Below are 20,833 nucleotides of genomic sequence, written 5' to 3'. Positions count from 1 at the left end.
ATCAGTAGAACTGATGCTTTTAGTGTGAAACAACAAATGGTTACTGAGGATTGATTCAAACCATTCCGAACAAGCGCTTATTTCGGGAGATTGAATTTTATGCATCAAAAACCGATCACTCAAGAACTGACAACGTTAATAACAAACATTTTAGAAATAACATGAATAAAAACTACCTAATAACTTTTCGGTAATCGTAACACACGGTAAAACCATTTTTTGACAAACGCCATTCCGAGATAATCGCGTATAAAGTTTTAGGTTTAGCTTAGGAGGCTGTAACGAGACGTTTTAATTTGTTCTCTATTACTCAAATGTCTATGAAAATTTGAAAAAATATTCTCAAGAAGGTACTTTGAGATAGTGTGAATTTGTTTTCGATTTTCAGGAAAATTTAAAGATATATAACCAATATTCATAGCATCTCTCTATGTGCCGCTATGGTAGCTATGTAGCATCATTAGCTCCGATGATACAATTGATGAAAAATATAAAAAAATGTGTGGTTTATGAATTCATTTTAGTACCCTTACATAGGGTTCGGAAACAAAAAATTTTAAATAAAATTTTTCGACTGATATTAACAATTGAAAAGTTAGTGTTATCAGCTACCGAATTTAATTACATTTGTCGAAAGATGAGGCAGAAATGGGAAAATGTGCTCACCAAAGATGAAGCGGTACCTCAGAACATTGTTCCAATATAAAATTTGATTATTTTGTATCGGTCGCCATGTACATAGAGTGATTCTGCCTGATTGATTAAATGAACAAATAACATTCGTTGCGCCTCCTTAAACACCATCACGCTGGAACAACGGTTTTGAAAAATAAAATAATAAAACTACGGGTGAGAATTCTTGAAACAGACCATTTATATCACGATGTCTAATTTTTCAAATATCGAAAAACAAAAAAAATCACTCAGGAACTAGTTTTCCCAAATTTCATTCAATTTAAGTGAATTTAACATAAATTTACATTAAAAAATTTGAGTATTTTTTACATAGGCGTATCTAGGAAAATGAATGAAACTTTCATTGCTGCACCAAGATGCACCTTGAATTGTAGTCCTTGAAAATAGTTTTTTTGAGGAAAATTGTTTAAAACAAAAATGTTTAAAAATTATGTTATAATGTATTGAAAATTAGAAAAATAAAAATAAAAATATCAAATACAATTACGCGTCGACTATATCACGTTTAAAAATATTTTCGCGTGATATATTTGAATCGTGATGAATTTGAAACATATTTTCTGGAGAATTCCTTATAATTATTTAAAACGATATTTTAAGTTCGACATGCATATTCTCAACTGTTATTAACTCAACATAAGTGAAATGCAACATATATGCATATATCAAGGATTTATTTAAAGAACTATGGATTTAGTGATCTTTCCATGGCTAACAATAACAATATCGCACGCTAACCTGGAGGCTAATGCGGTCTCGATCAACTAGATTAGTTGAAAGAATTCGTTATCGATATTGTTTTCGGCACATTGCATGTTGTAGGATAAGCACAACGATACACCGTGCCCCAGTGCTGAGTCGAGAAAATTTCCAGCTCGAAAAGTTCCTCGACCTAATCGGGAATCGAGCCCGATATCACAACCGTGTGGGAGAGCTAGCCGATCGACATCGCTAACCACAGAACCACAGGGGACCACATTCTTTTCATGGCTATTTCACGCATTTTTCGGTAATAAAATACACTACCTGCCATTAGTTTGAAATCGCTTCACTGAGTGTTGCAACACCCAGTTCTAAGTATAATATCCACCAATTGCCCAAAAAAGAACAAGGCTTTTTCATGATTTTTATTTGAGGACATTTGAGATGTAAGTTATATAAATAATATATCATTGGATTAAGCAACTCTTGGACACATAATTATATTTTTAAAATTTTTCTTCGCAAAATGTCAACGGTTTGGGAAAAAAATGCTTTTCGACAAAAAAAAATCTACTTTAACTGTTTATAACTTTTGTTGTTGTTAATCAATCGCTAAAATCGTGTGTACTTCACTAGATAATCTAATGAAGAAGCTGCAGTTAAAATTTCAAGTCAATCGGATGTAAAGTTTTTCAGTTCTACTGCTCGCCGATTTTGAAAACATGGTTTTGAGAAAAACGGGTTAAAAGTTTCAAAATGCTATAAAACTTAACAATCGCAATAACAAAGCCCCTAATATTTTTTTTACCTTCAGTTAGCTATCCCTGCGTCGTAAAGTTTTCCTCCCTGGGCTTTACTATCCTCTTCCTTCTTTTTTTATGTGATGTAACTTGTCACTCATATATAAGTACTTTTGAATATAACTCACAATTAAAAAGTATAGAAAAACTCAAACAAAGAACGTAACAACGAGGATGGCTGATCGACTTCACAAAATCGTTCATAGGTCACTTCTACTAGTTTACAAAGCCTCGAAAATAAAAAAAAAAACGAGCATCGCCAAAATAAACGAAAAACGTTATTTTGGAACATAAAAGTTGTTCGGTAAAAATTGATTTAAATGAATTTTAAGTTAAAATCAGTACTTGGGCGATGTAGATTTTGATTCTAGGATAGTTTTAGCATGATTTAAACCAATAAAAAAAAATGACAAGAAAAAATTTTTCTTGGTTGGTGGATATAAATTTTTCTTGGTTGGTGGATATCACCCCTTAAATATTGCAGCACCCCGAAAAGCTTATCATTATCTCATATGAGCAAATTTATATAATTCTATCTCGGATACCGACAACCTAGTGAGTTGAGGTCTTCAGAGAAGTTGTTCAGAAACTTGTGAAAGCTTTTCTTGGTGCACAGTTTGTTTGAAATTTGACCGCAACGTGGCGCTAGTGTGCATGTAGTTATTCACCTCGTATATTCGACCATGTAGGTTGTTGCCGTTTTCAGCAAAGTTGTTCAGAGGGTGGAGAGATTTTATTTGATACACAGTTTGTTTTGAAATCGACCGCAATGCAGCACACTAGCATGTAGCTTCGAAAATTTTGAACTGCACTCATCTGCTGCGGTCTATAGGAAACCTGTTCAGAAGGCTATGTGGAAAACTTTGCTGAAGACCACAGTTTTCTAGGAGTATGAAATCGTAGTATTGGTAAATCAGGATCAAAATACGAAGAATTGCGTGCACACTAGTACCACATAGTGGCGGAATTCCGTACTTTACTTGACATTATGAACAACTTCGCTGAAGTCCGTAACTTTCCAGTTGTAAATTTCATCGGTAATCAAGTCATGATTCATCAGGAAATTAAAGATCTCTTCCTTGAAAGTAGCGATTGCCTGAAAACTTGCTGACAATTTTTCGCTGCTAGATGGCACCACTAGGTGAATTAGTTCGTTTTTTTATAATACTTTTCATATATCTATGTAATTACTAATGAAAAGAAAAACCCTCAAAAAAAAAATATTTTTATGGATAACAACTTAAGATGCACCGGCTATTAAAGTTGATTAAAATTCGATTCGCCTATTTTTTAAAATGAAAAATATGACTAAAATTTCAAATGTCCTATTTTTTAAATAAAAAGATGACTAAAATTTCAAATGTCAATAATAACATGAAAACCTATTCAAGTTCAATGAAATTTGGAGAATAGAGTTTTTGAGTAAAATCTTTGAGGTTTTATTATATACATCGTGATCCGCTTCACGGGTTCCAACTCTTACTTTTTCATATTTTCCATCATTTTCATCTTAGAAATTCGTGATTATACATAGCGACCGTGACAGTACTGGGAGAGGTGCTACGATTATAATTTATTAAATCATTCAGAAGTAGCATCAGTATTTAAAATTGCCTTAAAATAAAGATAGCGCAAATTTTGGTAAGTTAGTCATCGCGGTTTTAGTAATCCGTTTAACTAGTTCTGACTCATATGTGTCGAAATTTCCAAAGTCGATTATAATATTTAGCTGAAATTCCTTTATTTTATTGGTTGAACGTTGAGGCATCGAAAAAAAAACACCTTCAAATGTTTGTTGCTAGTAGTTGACAGTAGGGATATTCAATTTTGAGACTTTTTGGTTAGACTGGGTCGCTTTCCACCCACAATATGGTAGTGCGATTTTCATGGATATTACTTTCCATAGTTTGTTGCAATTTTGATTTTTACACTCACAGTTATTTATAACATTATTTCGAATGAAGAATAAAATAAATTATGGTCGATAACGGCCCGCCAACGTTAGATTGGTTGTATTTTTCAATGTAGGTCTACGGTTAACCATAATCTCAGATAGAGTTGTTATCTCGAAGCAACGTTGAGCCTTTCTCAAAATATTGTTTGGTATAAAATGTGTCACGGTCGCCATGTCAATGGGTCATTGCCAACAATATTTATGTTTGTTTTCATAAACTACTTTGAATAACAAACTATTCTAGTACACTGAATTCCAGTATTTTTTGATATTCCGTCTTCTCACGTGAAATATCGAAATCAAAACACCAATAAAAGCTGAGTTAAACTAGTCCCTAAAACAAAATTCCATTTCGCCAAATATTCAATATAATTCACATAGTAAAAGAACTCTGACACAAAGTGAAACACTGTTGCGAAATTATCATTCGAAGAGTTCCCATTTCAAACGGACTCCAAACGCGGCAGGTACGCGGTGGTAGGTAATTTAAACCGGGCCTGTGGAAATTTACTGCGCCTTCCTAATGGCAGACGATAAGTGAGTTAATTTTAATCTTATCCTAGCTTTGCCCGACTAATCGGATTCCCTGGCGGTAATAATCTTGCTAACAATCGTCCTATTGACGACACGAGCGACGCTATCGCACAGACAGGCCCGTGAGCGCGTTTGTGCAAAAGTGGCAACGACGACGAAGGAATTTCCCCCGTCAGCCCCTTTGTCCGTCCATTTCATCTAGTACAACTTCTTAAACAGCACTAATTACATAATCACTAACGATACCACCGCCGGTTTCAGTGGGAGGTAGCAGGCAGACAGGTGAGGGAATTTTTCGCGGAATCGTTGCTACTTTTTGCGCTAGCCGCCGTGCGCCCGCTCACGCGTTTCGTTTCCAATTGTAATCCCTTTTTCTGTGCTGCACTCACCTTTTGCCAGCCCGAGCACGAAGATCAAAAGCGATATGATTATATTCCTCTGCATGAATTCCATTTCTGGTTCCGCACGTTCGCCACTTTTCGCAGCTCACCAGCAGCAGCAGCAGCAGTGGCAGCAAAGGCGTGTTGACGTTGATGGAACCTGTCTGCCCGGCCCGAGTACTACGGGGACTGGCTGTTGTATAACTGGTGAATCTGTTTTTTCGTCTTCCTTTCTAAGCTACCTGGGGCCACACTCTTTCAAACGCCCCCCGAACCATGAATTGGCAAACCGCGGCAGCTAATGCGCTTCATGTTTTTTTTTTATTTCGTACACTTTTTACTTGCCCTTCCGATAGAGGCGAACTTCCTCCGGGAGGTAACTTTTCCCGCCCAACTGCCTTTTCTGTTGTATTTTTTTTTTGTTTTCTTCTCACTCTGCTGAGTCACGCAAGTCTCTTCTGGAAATGATTTTCCACGCCAGCACCAAACCCCGCACACAATCGCGCTCAAATAGTCCGAGCAAGTACGAACGTTTAACTTAAAGCATTAATCCAGCGAAACATTTCCGTGACCTTTGAAACAGTGACAGACGAACGACGTTCCACACAGTAGCAGGTTCATACATCCGGTGAGAACAACGTCGATAACACGCAGTGTTCACATTTCCTACATGGCGCGCAAATCTGATTAGAGGTCACTTACTTCACAACTTGTACTCTGTCGTGTATGTATCGAGTCTTGCGGTTCGACAAGAAGAACACCCGGAAGCACCAATTCTTCACAACGCATAATCCAAGGTCAATTCTAACTCCCTCATCCGCGAAGTGATTTTTGCCACCCGTTCACTAAACGCTGGACACATCCTTCTTCGAAGGGAATCGCAACTTTTTTCCTCTGTTCTGTTAATCACTTTCGCACAATGTGCCACCATAGGTTGCGAACTCCTCTTTCTCCCCGTGCTTCCCCAATTGGTCTAAGCGCATAGGAAAATATCGATTTTCACCACACACCGTCGTCGTCCGGTTCGGTTTGGTGAAAAGCTAGCTAGACAGACGGCCGCACAGATCAGCAGATATATTTGCCGATGGCACACACAATGGAATCCGACAGATATCGTGTGCTGTTTTTTTTTTCTACGTTCTTCTTTTTCCTCTGTTGTTCGCACTACCGCTCTTCTTCGCCGCCGCCGATGGCGCACTGCTAGGCCTAACACAAGCGCCTAGCGCCCTAGCCTTCGGAAGCCAACTCAGTGGAACTTTTCACTCACTGGTGCCAAGAGACAAGCAGAAAGGGCACATATCCTAGCGAGTACACGCGCGACACAAACGTTCCATCCCTTCCGATGATTGTCGACACCAAACTGATCTCGGATCGGGTGAAAAATATGAGCCTTCCCTCGATGGCACACGGCGAACGGACAGCAGCAGCAGCAGCACTGTAGAGTGACGTTCGGTTCCTCGGATCCTAAGAGCGGAGAGAGCGAAAAGAACGGTGTTCGGGAATTTTCTCCCGCGTGCGACAGAATTTTCCACAGCTGAGTGGAAAGATTTCCGTCAAATTGGATTAGGATGTCCGTGGGGCGAGGAGGCGCGGCACGAAACGCCGTCCTACGCAGGGTGGAAGCTGTGTGCTTTTGGCGAGAGATAGAGAGGTAGAGAGCGAGCGTGGGAAAACTTTGGGAGAATCAGGTCCGTGTCGAGCCTCGGGCTCGGTCGGAATTGGCTCCGTGTGTGCTGTCTTTGTCGCACTTGTCAGTGTTTCAGCGAAGGAAGTGGCGCTTTTCAGATGTGATGTGGCCGGTTTTGGAGTGAAAAACTCGAACGGGTCTGGAGGACTGTGGGAGGGAGGAGGTAAAATACTGAAGGCTTGAAGATGGCTTCAATAGCTGGTGCCTACGTTTTCTATTTTGCGAAATATGAAGCAATCCAGCTGTTCGATTCTAGAAGAGCTTATAACAGGTCTGTCTACTTTTACTCCCACGGTCAAAAATTCATGCGAACGAAAGTGAAAATGAATCGAGCATAACTTCTGATAATTGATAAAAAATTTTAATTGGTACACACATCACATTTTTGTTGCTACACACTAGGGGTGTGCGAAACTGGCTTTTCTGGTGTCGAAACGAAACGAAACGAAATTAACCCTTAATTTCGGTTTCGCCAAATTAGTCGAAACGAAATCAAGGTGGATTTCGAGTTCTCGAGACGAAACGAAATTGGTCTCTAAGTTTCGCGAAATTTCGCGAAATTTCGAAAAATAAAATGAATGTTCCTGAAACATAGCATTACAATGATTTGAAACGTTGGAGCGTACGCTAACGAAGTACCCTTCAGCAGCTGATCGCAAGGTGCTTACCTGGTCGACGAAGAGTGACGTAGGTATTCAGATATCGATAAACCGACATTGTCGAGAAAATCAAAAACGCTAAAAACTGAAATCTTGATGCATTCATTTATACAGATTATATTGCAGGTAATAGTAGCGCGATAGATACAAATGATATAAAGGTCAAACTCGAAATGTCTTTGTAAATAATAATTTAATAAACTTCTGAACTGATTCTTTTGGTTTGAATGCAACTATGTTTAAAATAGTAAATTAGTAATCCTTCTTTCATAGCACTTTCATCATTCAAAATCCAAGTTTTGTCCTAGAGCTCGAACTGGAAAACATGAGAGATGGTAGGTAGGTTTTCAACCATTCCTGTGAGTTTTGGTGTCCCTAGCAAAGATGACTTTTCCAAAGGGTTTTTCCCTATGCAAACGTAAAAGCGACGAATCCGATAAGCAATTCCTCGGCGGCCTTCGGATGCATTTCTGCATTCTCTAAAAGCAGCAAAATTTACAGGAATGGTTAAAAAGCTGTGAAACTTTTGGAGGGCAACCAACCATCTTGAGCTTTAGGGCAACTTTTTTTTCGCTTTTGTCGACCAGTGTTATTGAATTTTCTTTAACACCGTTTAGTCAGACTAGACTAAGTGACATCTTTATCAATTCGAGGAAAACGAAATTTAAGTTAACTATTCTGTAAACTTTAAAGTTTTCAATATGTTTGCACATTTTTTAATACAACTTAAAATTACTTTTTAACTGAGCAGTTCCACAAAAAATGTCCCAGTTTCTATATTTTTTGTCATTTTAGATTTGGCTTAAACTTTGCATAAACGTTTCTATAGGCTGAGAAGCTATTTAAAATGCTATTTTGGGAGGATTATTGTGATTATAAAAATTTTCAGAGCCAAAAGTTTTTTGATCAGTGTGACGCCTCTGGAAAAGTATTAGATAGTAATTTTATCTTTCCGATAAAAAAAAAATCAAAAAATTCATTTTTTTAATGTAAAAGAAAAATTAAAATTAATATAAAAAAGCTTATTTTCGAAAATCTTATTTTTTTTTGTATAAAAATTAGAAAAAAAATTACCGAAACGATGAAGATATTAAAAAAAAGTTATATTTTTTCAAAAAAAAAAAATTTTACAACATGTTTATTTTAGGAAGGACAATATTTTTTTCTATAACTTTGCCAAAGGCACTATGCCAATCAAACCAACTGTTTCGATTATAAAAATATTTTAACTACCCACAGAGTGCCCAATTTGAGATTAAATTATTTTTTCAGCTAAATCGGTTTGTTTGACTGGCATAACTAGTGTCTCTGGTAAGGTTGTAGAAAATAATTTTGACCTAAAAAAATATGCCCTGTGAGTTTCTGCGAAACCAAAAATAATAAAATGCATTTGGGACCATTCCCAAACTACGTGGTCATATTTTGATCCCTTTTATACCCTCCTACTCCCCCGTGGTCTTTCGTGGTCTTTTGTTTTGTGATCTTATTCTGCATATATGTACAATAAAGTATGAAAAATTTATAAAAAAATGAAGGTTTAAGAAAACTGATTGTTAGTTATTGCGCAAATTGTAAATAGAATTTTTAGTAATATCATTTTCTCAAAGCCAAAATAACAAATAGATAATGGTTGTTTAATTTTTAATAATATTTCATTGTCTTTAACAAATATAACAATTTTCTTACCTGAAAGTAATTTAAAATACGCTATTCTGTTGAGTATATTCAAAATGATTTTTAATTTGTTGTTGAGTATCAAAATAAATAAAATTTGCTTAAGTAATTTGATCATCTACGATAAACTTTTCGCTTATAGATATGGTAAATTGTATACTCATCTAGAAATCATCTAGAAAAATATTTAGTTGATAATAAGTGAAACCTTACTTTTAGTGATTTTCAGGTATCGGATTTGTAACTTAGTTTTTTTTAAATAAATTACAAAGTTTTTGAATGTCGAACAAAATATAAACATCTTCTTTCTTCCTTCAGTTCATGAACATCCAGGTCTTATATATTGTTTTTAAGACCAAAACGTTGTTTTTTTACCGGTCGTTGAGTATTGAAATATACTTCCAGGAAAAATGTCATGAATCCCGACGCATTGCAAAATAGAACTATTATTCTAAAGCAGTAAATGCCATATAAGGCAAAGCCAGTTTAAAACAAAAATAAATTTTTTCTTCGTTCGAATAAATTTGAAATATGTTTCAAAAATTTGATTACAGTTAACTGCTGACAACTCTCAAACTTTCCGTGACACTTATTAATCAAATAAATTTATTATTTAAAAAATTGCGAAGGCTTCGTCTTGACTGAGTGGCAATAATAAATTATAAGTCAGAAAAAAGACTACGTGGTCTATTCGTTAACCCCCACACCCCCGCGTGATTTTTCGTGGTCTTTTGATAACCACCCCCCCCCCCCCCCGTCTCCCTCTATATGACTACGTGGTTTGGGAACGGCCCCTTTGAAACAAACCAAAAATTAATATTCTTTCAACCAATCAACAGTTAGAATGGAATGTTGTAACAAACAAATAGTTTTCTTTTTGCTCAATTAAGTTATTCGTAATCATCCTCGTTCTCTTATTTCTCGTTCTTTCTAACCTTTCTTTTCTTCTGCCTTGTATATTCGTCAAGTGCAAAGTCAGAATCGCTTTTATGCTATAATCTGAACTTGTTTTTGACATTGTAAAATTTTGTGTCCTCTAAAACAAGAGAAACATTTCTCAGTTATGTGTTCGACGAGAGCGAACCATGTGCTTTTTATTCATTTATTGATAAAGTATACTTTTTTGGTAACACGTTTAAAATATTTTTGATAAGGTTCCTGGCAATTTTGAAACCTTTGCTGACTTTGAAAGCAGAGTGTTTTGAAACAATACTAAAAATTCAGGCAATTACAACTTTTTCTGCTTGACACATCGATCACTCTGTCTGCACACTATAAGGCATGATATCTGGTCAGCCTAGTGATAGCAATGAACTATCTGAAAAAAACACATTTAAATACACTACGGTGTGCGAAGAGGAGTCCTCTAACACAGAGAAATCCGAATAAACGCATTAAAATTTTTACAAGTCGAGTGGCATAGAACATTTGGCCTGTAAGATAAAGCTTCAGAGCTTTAGTTTTGACAGAAATTGCTATGCCCTCCTTAACGAAAAACAAAAAGTGACCTTTTTAACCTTGTGCGCTGCAAATATAACCACATTTTGATGTACGTAAAAGATGCGTAAAATTTATTCCTACAAACAAATTACTAGATACCTTGTAGCGCAGTTGGACGGCTTCATATTCCTCGAATATGACTTCAGTGATGACATGAATTTTATGCTCTGCGTGAATAAAAAATATCTCCCGCATGTTGTAACGGTTTTGTCTTTAAAAACGAAAATTACCGGCTGAGAGTTGAATCTTCTATGTCTGACATAGTATACCAGATAACTGTTGAGATATATTCAATTTAATTTATAGTCGCAATGAGCACAAACCAAAATAATGTAATAATGTGCATCGGAAATTTGGTCCGAAATTTCGCGAAATTTCGTAATCGTCGAAATTGTAAGTTTGATTTCGCCAAATTTTAGGCGGAGTTCAGCGAAATTCAACGAAATTTTTAGGCAATTTCGCGAAACCGAAATTTCGCGAAATTTCGGGAAATTTCGAGTTTTGCGAAATTATACGAAATCATTCGAAATCTCGCACAGCTTTACCACACACCTGGCAAACACAAATTATTTTAACAAATTTTTACGCCAGATATATAACCATCACCACCACTCCACAACATAAAGACATAATAGACTAAATGACAAAGTGAAGACCTTTTTCCGATCGTCACCTTCCAGCAAAGCGTGAAGTCATTTCACAATTTTTAAAATTATTTACACTTATAGTTCTGAATAAAGAGCGCCTCACTAAAATGTCTGCCTCGGGCACTCACCACCAAAATCCGGCTCTGCATAGAAATTAATAAAGTCTATACAATACAATAAGTAACAATCCGGGTTCCAACAATGCAAGTAAGAAAGAGATGTCAGATACAAACTGTGTTGGTGTACTAAAACAGGTAAAAGTTACGGTGTGCAACTATCTGTTTTAGGTCAATACTGGGTCAGTTGACTCCATGTCAAAACTGGGTTGGTACTGGTGATAAAGAAATTCGCTATGAAAGAATATTATCTTAAATTATCAGGCAGTAACATTCTGAATTTCGAAAAGAGCTTTGTGCTGCTCATGATAATAACAGCAGAGTTGAACCAGAAAATCGCCACATTTTACGGTAGAATTTTTTGGACAAAGTACCCTGTTTTCGTACTGTTAAAATTCACCGTTTATATTCACGAGATCGTACTCTTGTTTTAATTTCCCAGTCTTAGAAAATAAAAAAATAACGAGTAAGAGATGAAAAAAAATTCAAAAACTAAGACTCATTAAAAAATAAAAACACAGAAAGAAATGAAATAATGATAAAAAAACAATCACATAAAGCAACGAATAAAAAATATAAGAGGATTAAAATAAAACAGAGAAAAAAATAATTTCAAAAAGAGGGATAAGGGCTTTTGATTATCATCCGCGTAAAACATTTGACCAGATGGAAACATTATGCCGATTTTATTGACAAAAAATACAAACAGCAATGGTCGAAGATTACTTCCTTGGGGCACTCCAGAAAGATTGTAACGTGTCCGAGATTCAGTGGAACCGAATTTAACATATAGAAGTTTGTCAGAGAGATTGGATCTAAGCCAGGTGATAGAATCAGGGGACACGCCGATTTTCTCTAATCTTGCTAAGGTAATGATCAACTGCAGCCTTCGGCGAGAACTATGACATTGAAACCAAAGTCCGAAGCCGAGAGTCGATCAAGGCGAATAATAATAAAATCATGTAAGTTAAGACCAACGTTTGAAAAGAGTTAAGTTTCACGGATTGCATTTCAACTTATGAATTGAAACTTTAAATCAATCAATTTGGGGATGATACTTTCACAATTTCACTCTTTGAAAGAGATAGAGGTGCTTATTACTAGCGTTGCACCGAATAATAGGGCTGGGAAAAAGTTTTTTGTGGAAAGTACCGAGTTTTTAGTTTACAGAATAATAGTTTTAACTTGAGCTTGTCGAGGGTAATCCACTTTAAGTTAAGAATAATTTAGTTTTTAATTTTTCTCCGTTTATCATCATTTTTCGTTGAATATTCAGCCGTCTGTTGAGCCGAATATTCGGCCAAACAGACGGCCGATTATTCAACAGAACATGACCAAATTACTCAGGAATTAAAGTGAATTACCCTAGACAAGATCGAGTTCAAATCATTATTCGATCATCCGAATTTTCGATAATTTTCAAAAATAACTTTTTCCCAACTCTATTATTCGGTGCATCTCTACTTATTACGGGTGATAGAAAATAACCTCCGTGAACTGAAATTGACAGTGAAGTGAAATTAAGAAAAGCTAATCAAAATCAGAATGTTTCCCAGCTCAAAAATTTCGCAGTCTTTGAACGCCGATTTTTCTGTTTTGTTTTTTTAATAACACCAGATCTTGACGTTATCTGCATTTCTGAAGGCCCAAACACAATGGATACGTTTGAGTTGCGCTGACGTTAATTTGACAGCAAATGTACGGGCTAACTGTCAAGTTGCCGCAAACGCAGCCGCATTTTATCCATTGTGTTTAGGCCTTAAGACATTTGGTATCAAAAAAAATTCGGTATTGTGAAATTTCATGAACTAGCGTGCATTTTTTTCATCGGTAAAATATTTAAATATAGACCGCTTTGAGGCAAGGATCGAATATTGTTTCGTTCTGTTACTGAAAAATGGATCCAATATTTACCATTAGATCACAAATCAATCAATTTTCCTGACATCCCTTCTTCGTGGAATCAGTTCACCGTTCAAAATGGTCGTGAAATAATTCCACACAAAACGTTGTTTATTCCGTTTTCACTTCAGTGATATGACACTCATAATAACCCAAATTTCACGGCAGATGTGTGCTCCGTGAAATATATTGACATTTGGTGTAATTTACTACCTTCACGCAGATATAGCTTATCTACGAATAGTTACTGAACGGTAGCTAGGGTACCAATTATAGTACGAGGTAAAATCAGCAAACATTATCACCAAACATTAGCATTAACATCTTCTGGTATACTCTACTGAGTGAGGCTGTTGTTAAAATTTGCGGCGAAAATATTCAATTGTCATTGCGGCAATAGCTGGTGCTATCGGGTTTTGTTGTGATAAAGCAGTAGATAATTGTTCGACAGTCGCATACACTCGTTGTTTATTCCCAATATGTCTGAAGAAGACGACAAAATTATTTGCTACGTGTGCTTGAATTCGGAGGAGAATCCAGGTAGAACTATTGAGTGTGTCCATTGCAGCAAATCAGCACACTTTCGCTGTAAAAACATACGCGGAAACGCCGTTTATAAAGCCAGAAAGCGGCCTTTCTACTGCTCCACTGAGTGCGCCGATCTATTTGCACGAAGCAATCAGAGTGCGAATAACTACAATGATCTCGTCTAAGAAATTAAATTGCTTGCAAATCTGTGCGGGAGTCGAAACAAGAATCCGCACACCTAAGACTTGCGCTCGAGCAATCTTGCCACAAAATTGATGTGGTGGTGCAGACGACGAAAGCAATCGAAGAATCGCAGGAATTTCTCTCAAAGCAGTTCGATGTATTGCAGAAAAATTTTGATGGCTTCAAGAAGCAGTGAAGCGGTTTAGAGCTAGAGAATGAGAGATTTCGAGCAGAGGTCGGGCGGTGTAAATCCAAACAGGACGTCTTGTCATCAAGGGTGGACCAACTGGAAATGGAGTTGGACAAAGTGAACCGGGACAGGATATCGAACAACGCTATCATATTGGGCATCCCTATGATGAATGATGAGAAAGTTAAGGCGCTGGTACTGAAAGTTGGAAGTATTGTTGGATGCGATCTCGAAGAAAATACCATCACCAGTGCACATCGCCTTATTGGGAAGAATCACCATCGTAGCAACCAAGGTGTCTCAATTCTAGTTTCATTCTGTTCAGCGAAGGACAAGGAGAAGTAATTCGAGATGAAGAGATCGCATGGACCTTTTGATGCATCAAAACTGAGTGATTCGTTCCATGGATCGTCCAATCGCGTTGTTATTCAATATGAATTGACAGCATATGGCAGAGACTTGTATCGAGAGACGAAGGATCTACAAACATCAATGGGCTTTAAGTACGTCTGGCCGGGCAGGAACGGGAGAATATTAATAAAACGACAAGATGGGGCAAAGATAGAGGAGATTAGCAGTAAAAAGCAGGTTGAAGTTATGAAACAATCGTCAGCGAATAGATTATTAAATTCCTCATCCAGTCTGATGTCCGCGTCCTCATCTCCTATCCTGGAACAAGTATACAGGTGTAATGCATCTAAAGCTTAATTTAGTTATCTATGTCGTTACTACCTTATTCAGAAATCATAACATAACAATTCTGATAATAATACAAATAATAATTATTTCTACCATACTATCTCTGATTTAAATAAAAATTTAAACGTGAGTTGCAATGATAACAAGCTAAGAATTTTGCAAATAAATATCAGAGGAATGAATTGTTTGGAAAAATTTGATAGAATCAAGGACGTTCTCTCAATGTATACGGTGAATATAGACATCATCGTGATTGGTGAAACATGGCGTAAACAGGATCGCACGAGTCTTTATAATATTCGAGGATTCCGTAGTTCCTTTGCTTGTCGTTCTGATTCGTCTGGCGGTGGATTAGCTGTTTATGTAAATGAAGCTATTAAATCCAATCTGGGAAAAATTGAGTATGACGATGGTTTGCATCATGTGTACTTGAAGGTTCGTGCAAATGCTTTGCCCATACATGTTCGTGCAGTGTATAGGCCTCCATCCTATGATTCTGGACGTTTTTTGTCAAAGATGGACTCAATACTAACGGCGCAAGGAATAGATACTTCCTGTGTGGTCGTAGGCGATTTAAATGTTCCGGTGAATCAACTAAGCAATCCCTCTGTCATTGAGTACTGTAGTCTATTAGGCTGTTACAATTTTGAAGTTACAAATTCCTATACCACGCGACCGGCAAGTAATAATATCCTGGACCATGTAGTTTGTTCCGATGCGATTCGGCGTAACGTTATTAACGAAACCATTTTAACGGATATAAGTGACCACTACTAAATTTTATCGACCTTCAGCCTGGGTAGGCTAGAGAAGACTATTGTTAATATCCACAAACTTAATGAGGCCTTTAAGGTTGCAGTTCGAGAAATTACATACGTATCCGCTGAAGATCGGTTGCGCAAAGTGATTGATTTACATTGCGCTTTGAAAGAAAAATTTTCTAAGAAAGTTACTGTACAGGCGAGGATTAAGAGCCACTGCCCGTGAATGAGTTTTGACCTCTGGAAGCTTCTACGCATCAAAAAAAAAAAATGCACTGGCTGTAAGCGACGACCGTCTGAAAGAAGACCCAGAGAGCTCTTGACGCACGTATCCAGGATGGTGCAAAAAGTTAAGGATAAATGTAAAAAGACGAGAACTTATTCCACTCAAACAACCATAAACAAAACTGGACTAACTTGAACAGAATATTAGGATGATCGTCCATCCGAAATAAAACTATCGATAAATGGACGGCTAACCAACGGACGGTCGGTTGCGGATGCATTCAACGATTTCTTTTGTACCATTGGACCCCAGCTCGCCTCAACAATAAACAGTCGCCGAAAAATCAACAAATACAATACGCTTTCGCCACTTAATACCTCGTTTTTTCTACGACCCGCGACGGAACAAGAGGTTGTTATAGAGATAAAAAACCTAAACACAAACAAAAGCTGTGGGCCAGATGGCAAATCTGCAAAATTCATCCAAGACCATCACCAGACTTTCTCAACATTGATTAGAGACGTTTTCAACCAATCAATATGTGCAGGTACCTTTCCGAACTATTTGAAAGTAGCACGAGTAACTCCTATTCATAAGTCTGGGTCCAAAACCGACGTTAACAATCACAGACTAATATCAGTACTATCGACCTTGAGTAAAATTGTAGAAAAAATGCTCGCAACTAGGCTGCAGAACTTTTTGAATGCTCACAAGATCCTGTATAGTCATCAATATGGATTCAGGACAGCCTCCAGTACACTAACTGCAGCCAGTGAGTTAGTTGATGAGATATACTTGGCATTAGATTCCAAGAAACTCTCGGGAGTTCTCTATTTGGACTTAAAAAAGGCATTCGACACCATCGACCATGATATATTGCTAAAGAAGCTAGATTATTATGGAGTTAGAGGAGTTTCAAATGACCTGATTCGTAGCTATTTCTCGGGGAGAAGTCAATTCGTCTGCGTAAACGGGATAAACAGCCCACTTCGCCCAGTGAAGGTTGGCGTTCCGCAAGGTAGCAACCTTGGGCCACTATTATTTCTCGTTTATGTGAATGATTTACCCAAACTGTATCTACATGGAAAGCCCCGGTTATTTGCTGACGATACTTCGTTATCGTACGAGGATGCAAACCTTGAGAATATATTACGTCGAATGAAGGAAGATTTGGTTAAACTCCAAGCATTCTTTAAAGAAAATCTGCTCTCATTGAATTTATCCAAAACAAAATACATGTTATTGCACTCACCACGTTATAGCATGCCACTACAAAATGATCTAGTAGTTGAATTACCAACGATCGATAAAGTTGAAAGTTTCAAACATCTCGGTTTAATAATGAATTCAAAATTAACATGGAGTGATCATTAGACTGGGACACGGTTGTATGGGAAAAAAGCGATGGTGTTATTTTTTTCGCTCCCATGCACTTTTCGTGTTCCTTATGGATCATATGACAACTGTGTAACTTTTCAGATCGATCGGTGAAACGCCCGATTTGCGCCCGATTTTTAAAGTTTCCATATGATTTTATATGGGAAAATTCATTTTTTCAAAACTTATTCTCTATAAATTCCCAGTTGGGTCCTAAAAATATATCGATACATGATATTTGTAGGAAATATTCCTGGGAAAAACTCTTCTGAAGACCGTAAGGCGCTACGATGCTTGTAGAAACAGCTATTCACCCCAAACTGATTGAATGTCTGACGGACGGCTCACCATTGAATTTTACTAGCAATACTGCTGCAGCATGCTGCTGTTGCAAATTCAACCATGTGATGAGAAATGATATCGCTTAAATTTATCTTCGAGGCTTCCCCGAAGATAATATGTGCAAAAATCACACTTCGAAACTAATTCCACGTGAAATTATTTCTCATGCTTAAGCAAGTCTGCAATAGCAGCATGCTGTAGCAGTGTTGCTGGAAAATTTCAATTGTGAGCCGTCCGTCAGACATTCAATCAGTTTGGGGTGAATAGCACTTCGAAACTAATTCCACGTGAAATTATTTCTCATGCTTAAGCAAGTCTGCAATAGCAGCATGCTGTAGCAGTGTTGCTGGAAAATTTCAATTGTGAGCCGTCCGTCAGACATTCAATCAGTTTGGGGTGAATAGCTATTTCTACAAGCATCGTAGCGCCTTACGTTCTTCAGAAGAGTTTTTCCCAGGAAAATTTCCTACAAATATCATGTATCGATATATTTTTAGGACCCAACTGGGAATTTCTAGAGAATAAGTTTTGAAAAAGTGAATTTTCCCATATAAAATCGTATGGAATTTTTAAAAATCGGGCGCAAATCGGGCGTTCCACCGATCGATCTGAAAAGTTACACAGTTTTATGAGACCCATAAGGAACACGAAAAGTGCATGGGAGTTAACATTTATTTTTTGTCCCACCCTAGTGATCATGTGAAATCGTCACAGCGAAATACCACATCAATGTGTGGCATACTATGGAAGGTCTCCAAGTTTCTACCATCCAGAACTATAATAACATTGTACCATGCGTTTGTCCAATCAAGGCTACAATACCTAGTCTCTATCTGAGGAGCTGCACCAAAAACCCGTTTGAAACCCCTGCAAACCATCCAAAACTGCTGCCCGAAAGCCATCCTTAAAAAGCCGAGGTTATACTCAACTCTGTATTTGTACAATGCTAGTCCTCCATCAGTGCTACCTGTTCTTGCCATGCGAGAGCTCCAATGTTTGCTCCAGCTTCACAATAATCTGCACAACCAGAAAGCGCATCATAATCAAAATTTGGAACGGCCATCACACAGATATCCACTAATAAACCCTACAGTTCTACCTATGCGGCCAACACAAACAGAAATGGCGAAGAGATCGGTTTCACATTTCAGCAGGAAGTGTTTCAACTCTCTACCCAGAGAACTGAAATCGGAGCAAAACGCGAAAAAATTCAAGGAAGCTGTTAAATCTATATTACGTACGAGGATTCACCGATATATAATTTAAAACCGACATGCGCGATAATCTAGTACCTCTACACCACTGGCCACCTTATCAGCTGTCGGAGTTTCAGTACCTCCAGAACCGTGTAAATGAATCCGCCTTCGAGTCCAGCAGCTCCAATTCCATCGATCAGCCATCTTAGTTCAACCGGGACGTATGCAACAAGGCACTATGAGGGCCCCTGTTGGCTCTGACCCAGCCGTGATTCTCTGGACAAACCACCATAGATTAATACATTTACCTTATCTTTGTTAGAGTTAGTTATGCACTCCCTTTGAAAAGTTTTTTTGCTCACTGGAAGTGCAAGTTATTGTAAAATAATTAAATAAAGACTTTTGTGTTAAAATGAAAAAAAAAAAAAAAAAAAAAAAGATGTCACTTTGCGACGTTTTTCGCACTTACGTGAGTTAGTTCCGTAATAGGACTGTCCTCACTTCACTCTGATTTCACCGTGAAGTGACTCCCGTAATAAGCACCAAAATCCTCCATCTCAGCTGATAAATTAGCCATCGAAGCACCGAAAAGGCCATTGAGCCGTAAACTGCTTCAAAAATGATTAATTCGTAAGTGAAAATACCACCAGAAAACTGTTAAGGGAATCATTTGTGTTCATTTTGATGTTTGGGCCGGAAAAACACAATCCACTGCCCCAGAGATCCTTTCGGATACTGTTCAACACACTGGGTGCCATTACAGCAGTAGCAGTTGTTTCAGCATACGCGATCATCATATTACTAGGCTAGGCAAATCCTGGGTTTCCAAAATACTTAGCGACGTACGTCCCAGACCTGTTGCAGTGACGGATAAATGCCTGTATTTAACACGGTTCAGTAATTATTAATTTTCATGGAACCGATGATTTTCATCTTTATTTTGACCGATGCTACGTTCTGCAGCATTTCAATTTGTTGATAGCGGATCGTGGTCCCCGTGGTTCTGTAATTAGCGATGTCGGTCGGCTAGCTCTCCCACACGGTTGTGATATCGGGTTCGATTCCCGATCGAGTCGAGGATCTTTTCGAGCTGGAAATATTCTCGACTCAGCACTGGGGCACGGTGTATCGTTGTACTTATCCTACACATGCAAAATGTGCCAAAAACAATATCGATAACGAATTCTCTCATCTAATCTAGTTGATCGAGACCGCTATTAGCCCCAAGGCTAAGCGTGCGATAATGTTTTGGATGTGGGTCAGAATTCGTGAAACGGATCACTGAAAATCGCGATGTCTAATTTTTTCAAATAAGTACTAAAAATTTCAAGAGTTTCACTCGGGAAGTTGATTTTCCAATTTTTATTAAATTTGAGTAAGTTTTCAAGTTGTTATTGTCATTTGAAAGTTAGGTCAAAATTGTTTTTAAACAGACATAGCTTTAAAAATATTGCATCGAATTTGATGAAATTTTCACAGCAGATGCATCCTAAGTTGTAGTTTACGAAAATATTTTCTATGGAGAATTTTTTTTTCAATAGTAACTATTTAAAACAATATGTTGAAAATCTCTGTTCTGGGGCACTGAAAAATCTGGAAAAATTACAAGTCTTTTTGACGAAATTTCGAAACTACTCTGAAAATTTCGTGGTGGTGTTATTTTTTCATCAAAAAATATGGGCTTTCGAAGTTGGTACCAAACGCATTTTCAAGCGAGAAGCAAGTGAGCAATACTACTATTGACAATCCCAGCTTTCAACATATTGTTTCAAATAGGTACTATTGAAAAAATATTTTTTCCTCCAAAAAAAATATTTCCGTAAACTACAACTTAGGATGCATCTGCTGTGAAAATTTCATCAAATTCGATGCTATATTCTCAAAGCTATGTCTCTTCAAAAACAATTTTGACCTAAATTTTAAATGACAATAACAACTTGAAAACTTACTCAAATTCAATAAAAATTGGAAAACCAACTTCCCGAGTGAAACTCTTGAAGTTTTTAATACTTATTTGAAAAAATTAGACATCGCGATTTTTAGTGATCCGTTTCACGAATTCTGACCCATGTGTATCATA

At 37.3% G+C, this 20,833-nt stretch overlaps 1 protein-coding gene across 1 annotated transcript in view; it reads right to left on the bottom strand.

Annotated features, from left to right (window-relative positions):
- LOC129731239 (uncharacterized) overlaps window positions 1-6,453 on the bottom strand; it is a 54,341-nt gene extending 47,888 nt beyond the window's left edge. Inside the window, exon 1 of the mRNA XM_055691078.1 lies at window positions 5,076-6,453. Coding sequence (XP_055547053.1) covers window positions 5,076-5,139 — 64 coding nt within the window. The 5' untranslated portion in view covers window positions 5,140-6,453. The remainder of the gene's footprint in view (window positions 1-5,075) is intronic.
- Between the last annotated feature and the right edge of the window lie 14,380 nt (window positions 6,454-20,833).

This window comes from Wyeomyia smithii, chromosome 3, assembly GCF_029784165.1.
Source record: "Wyeomyia smithii strain HCP4-BCI-WySm-NY-G18 chromosome 3, ASM2978416v1, whole genome shotgun sequence".
Lineage (NCBI taxonomy): Eukaryota > Metazoa > Arthropoda > Insecta > Diptera > Culicidae > Wyeomyia > Wyeomyia smithii.
The sequence above is the reverse complement of the archived record's forward strand: the minus strand, read 5'-3'. Positions and strand labels throughout refer to the sequence as shown.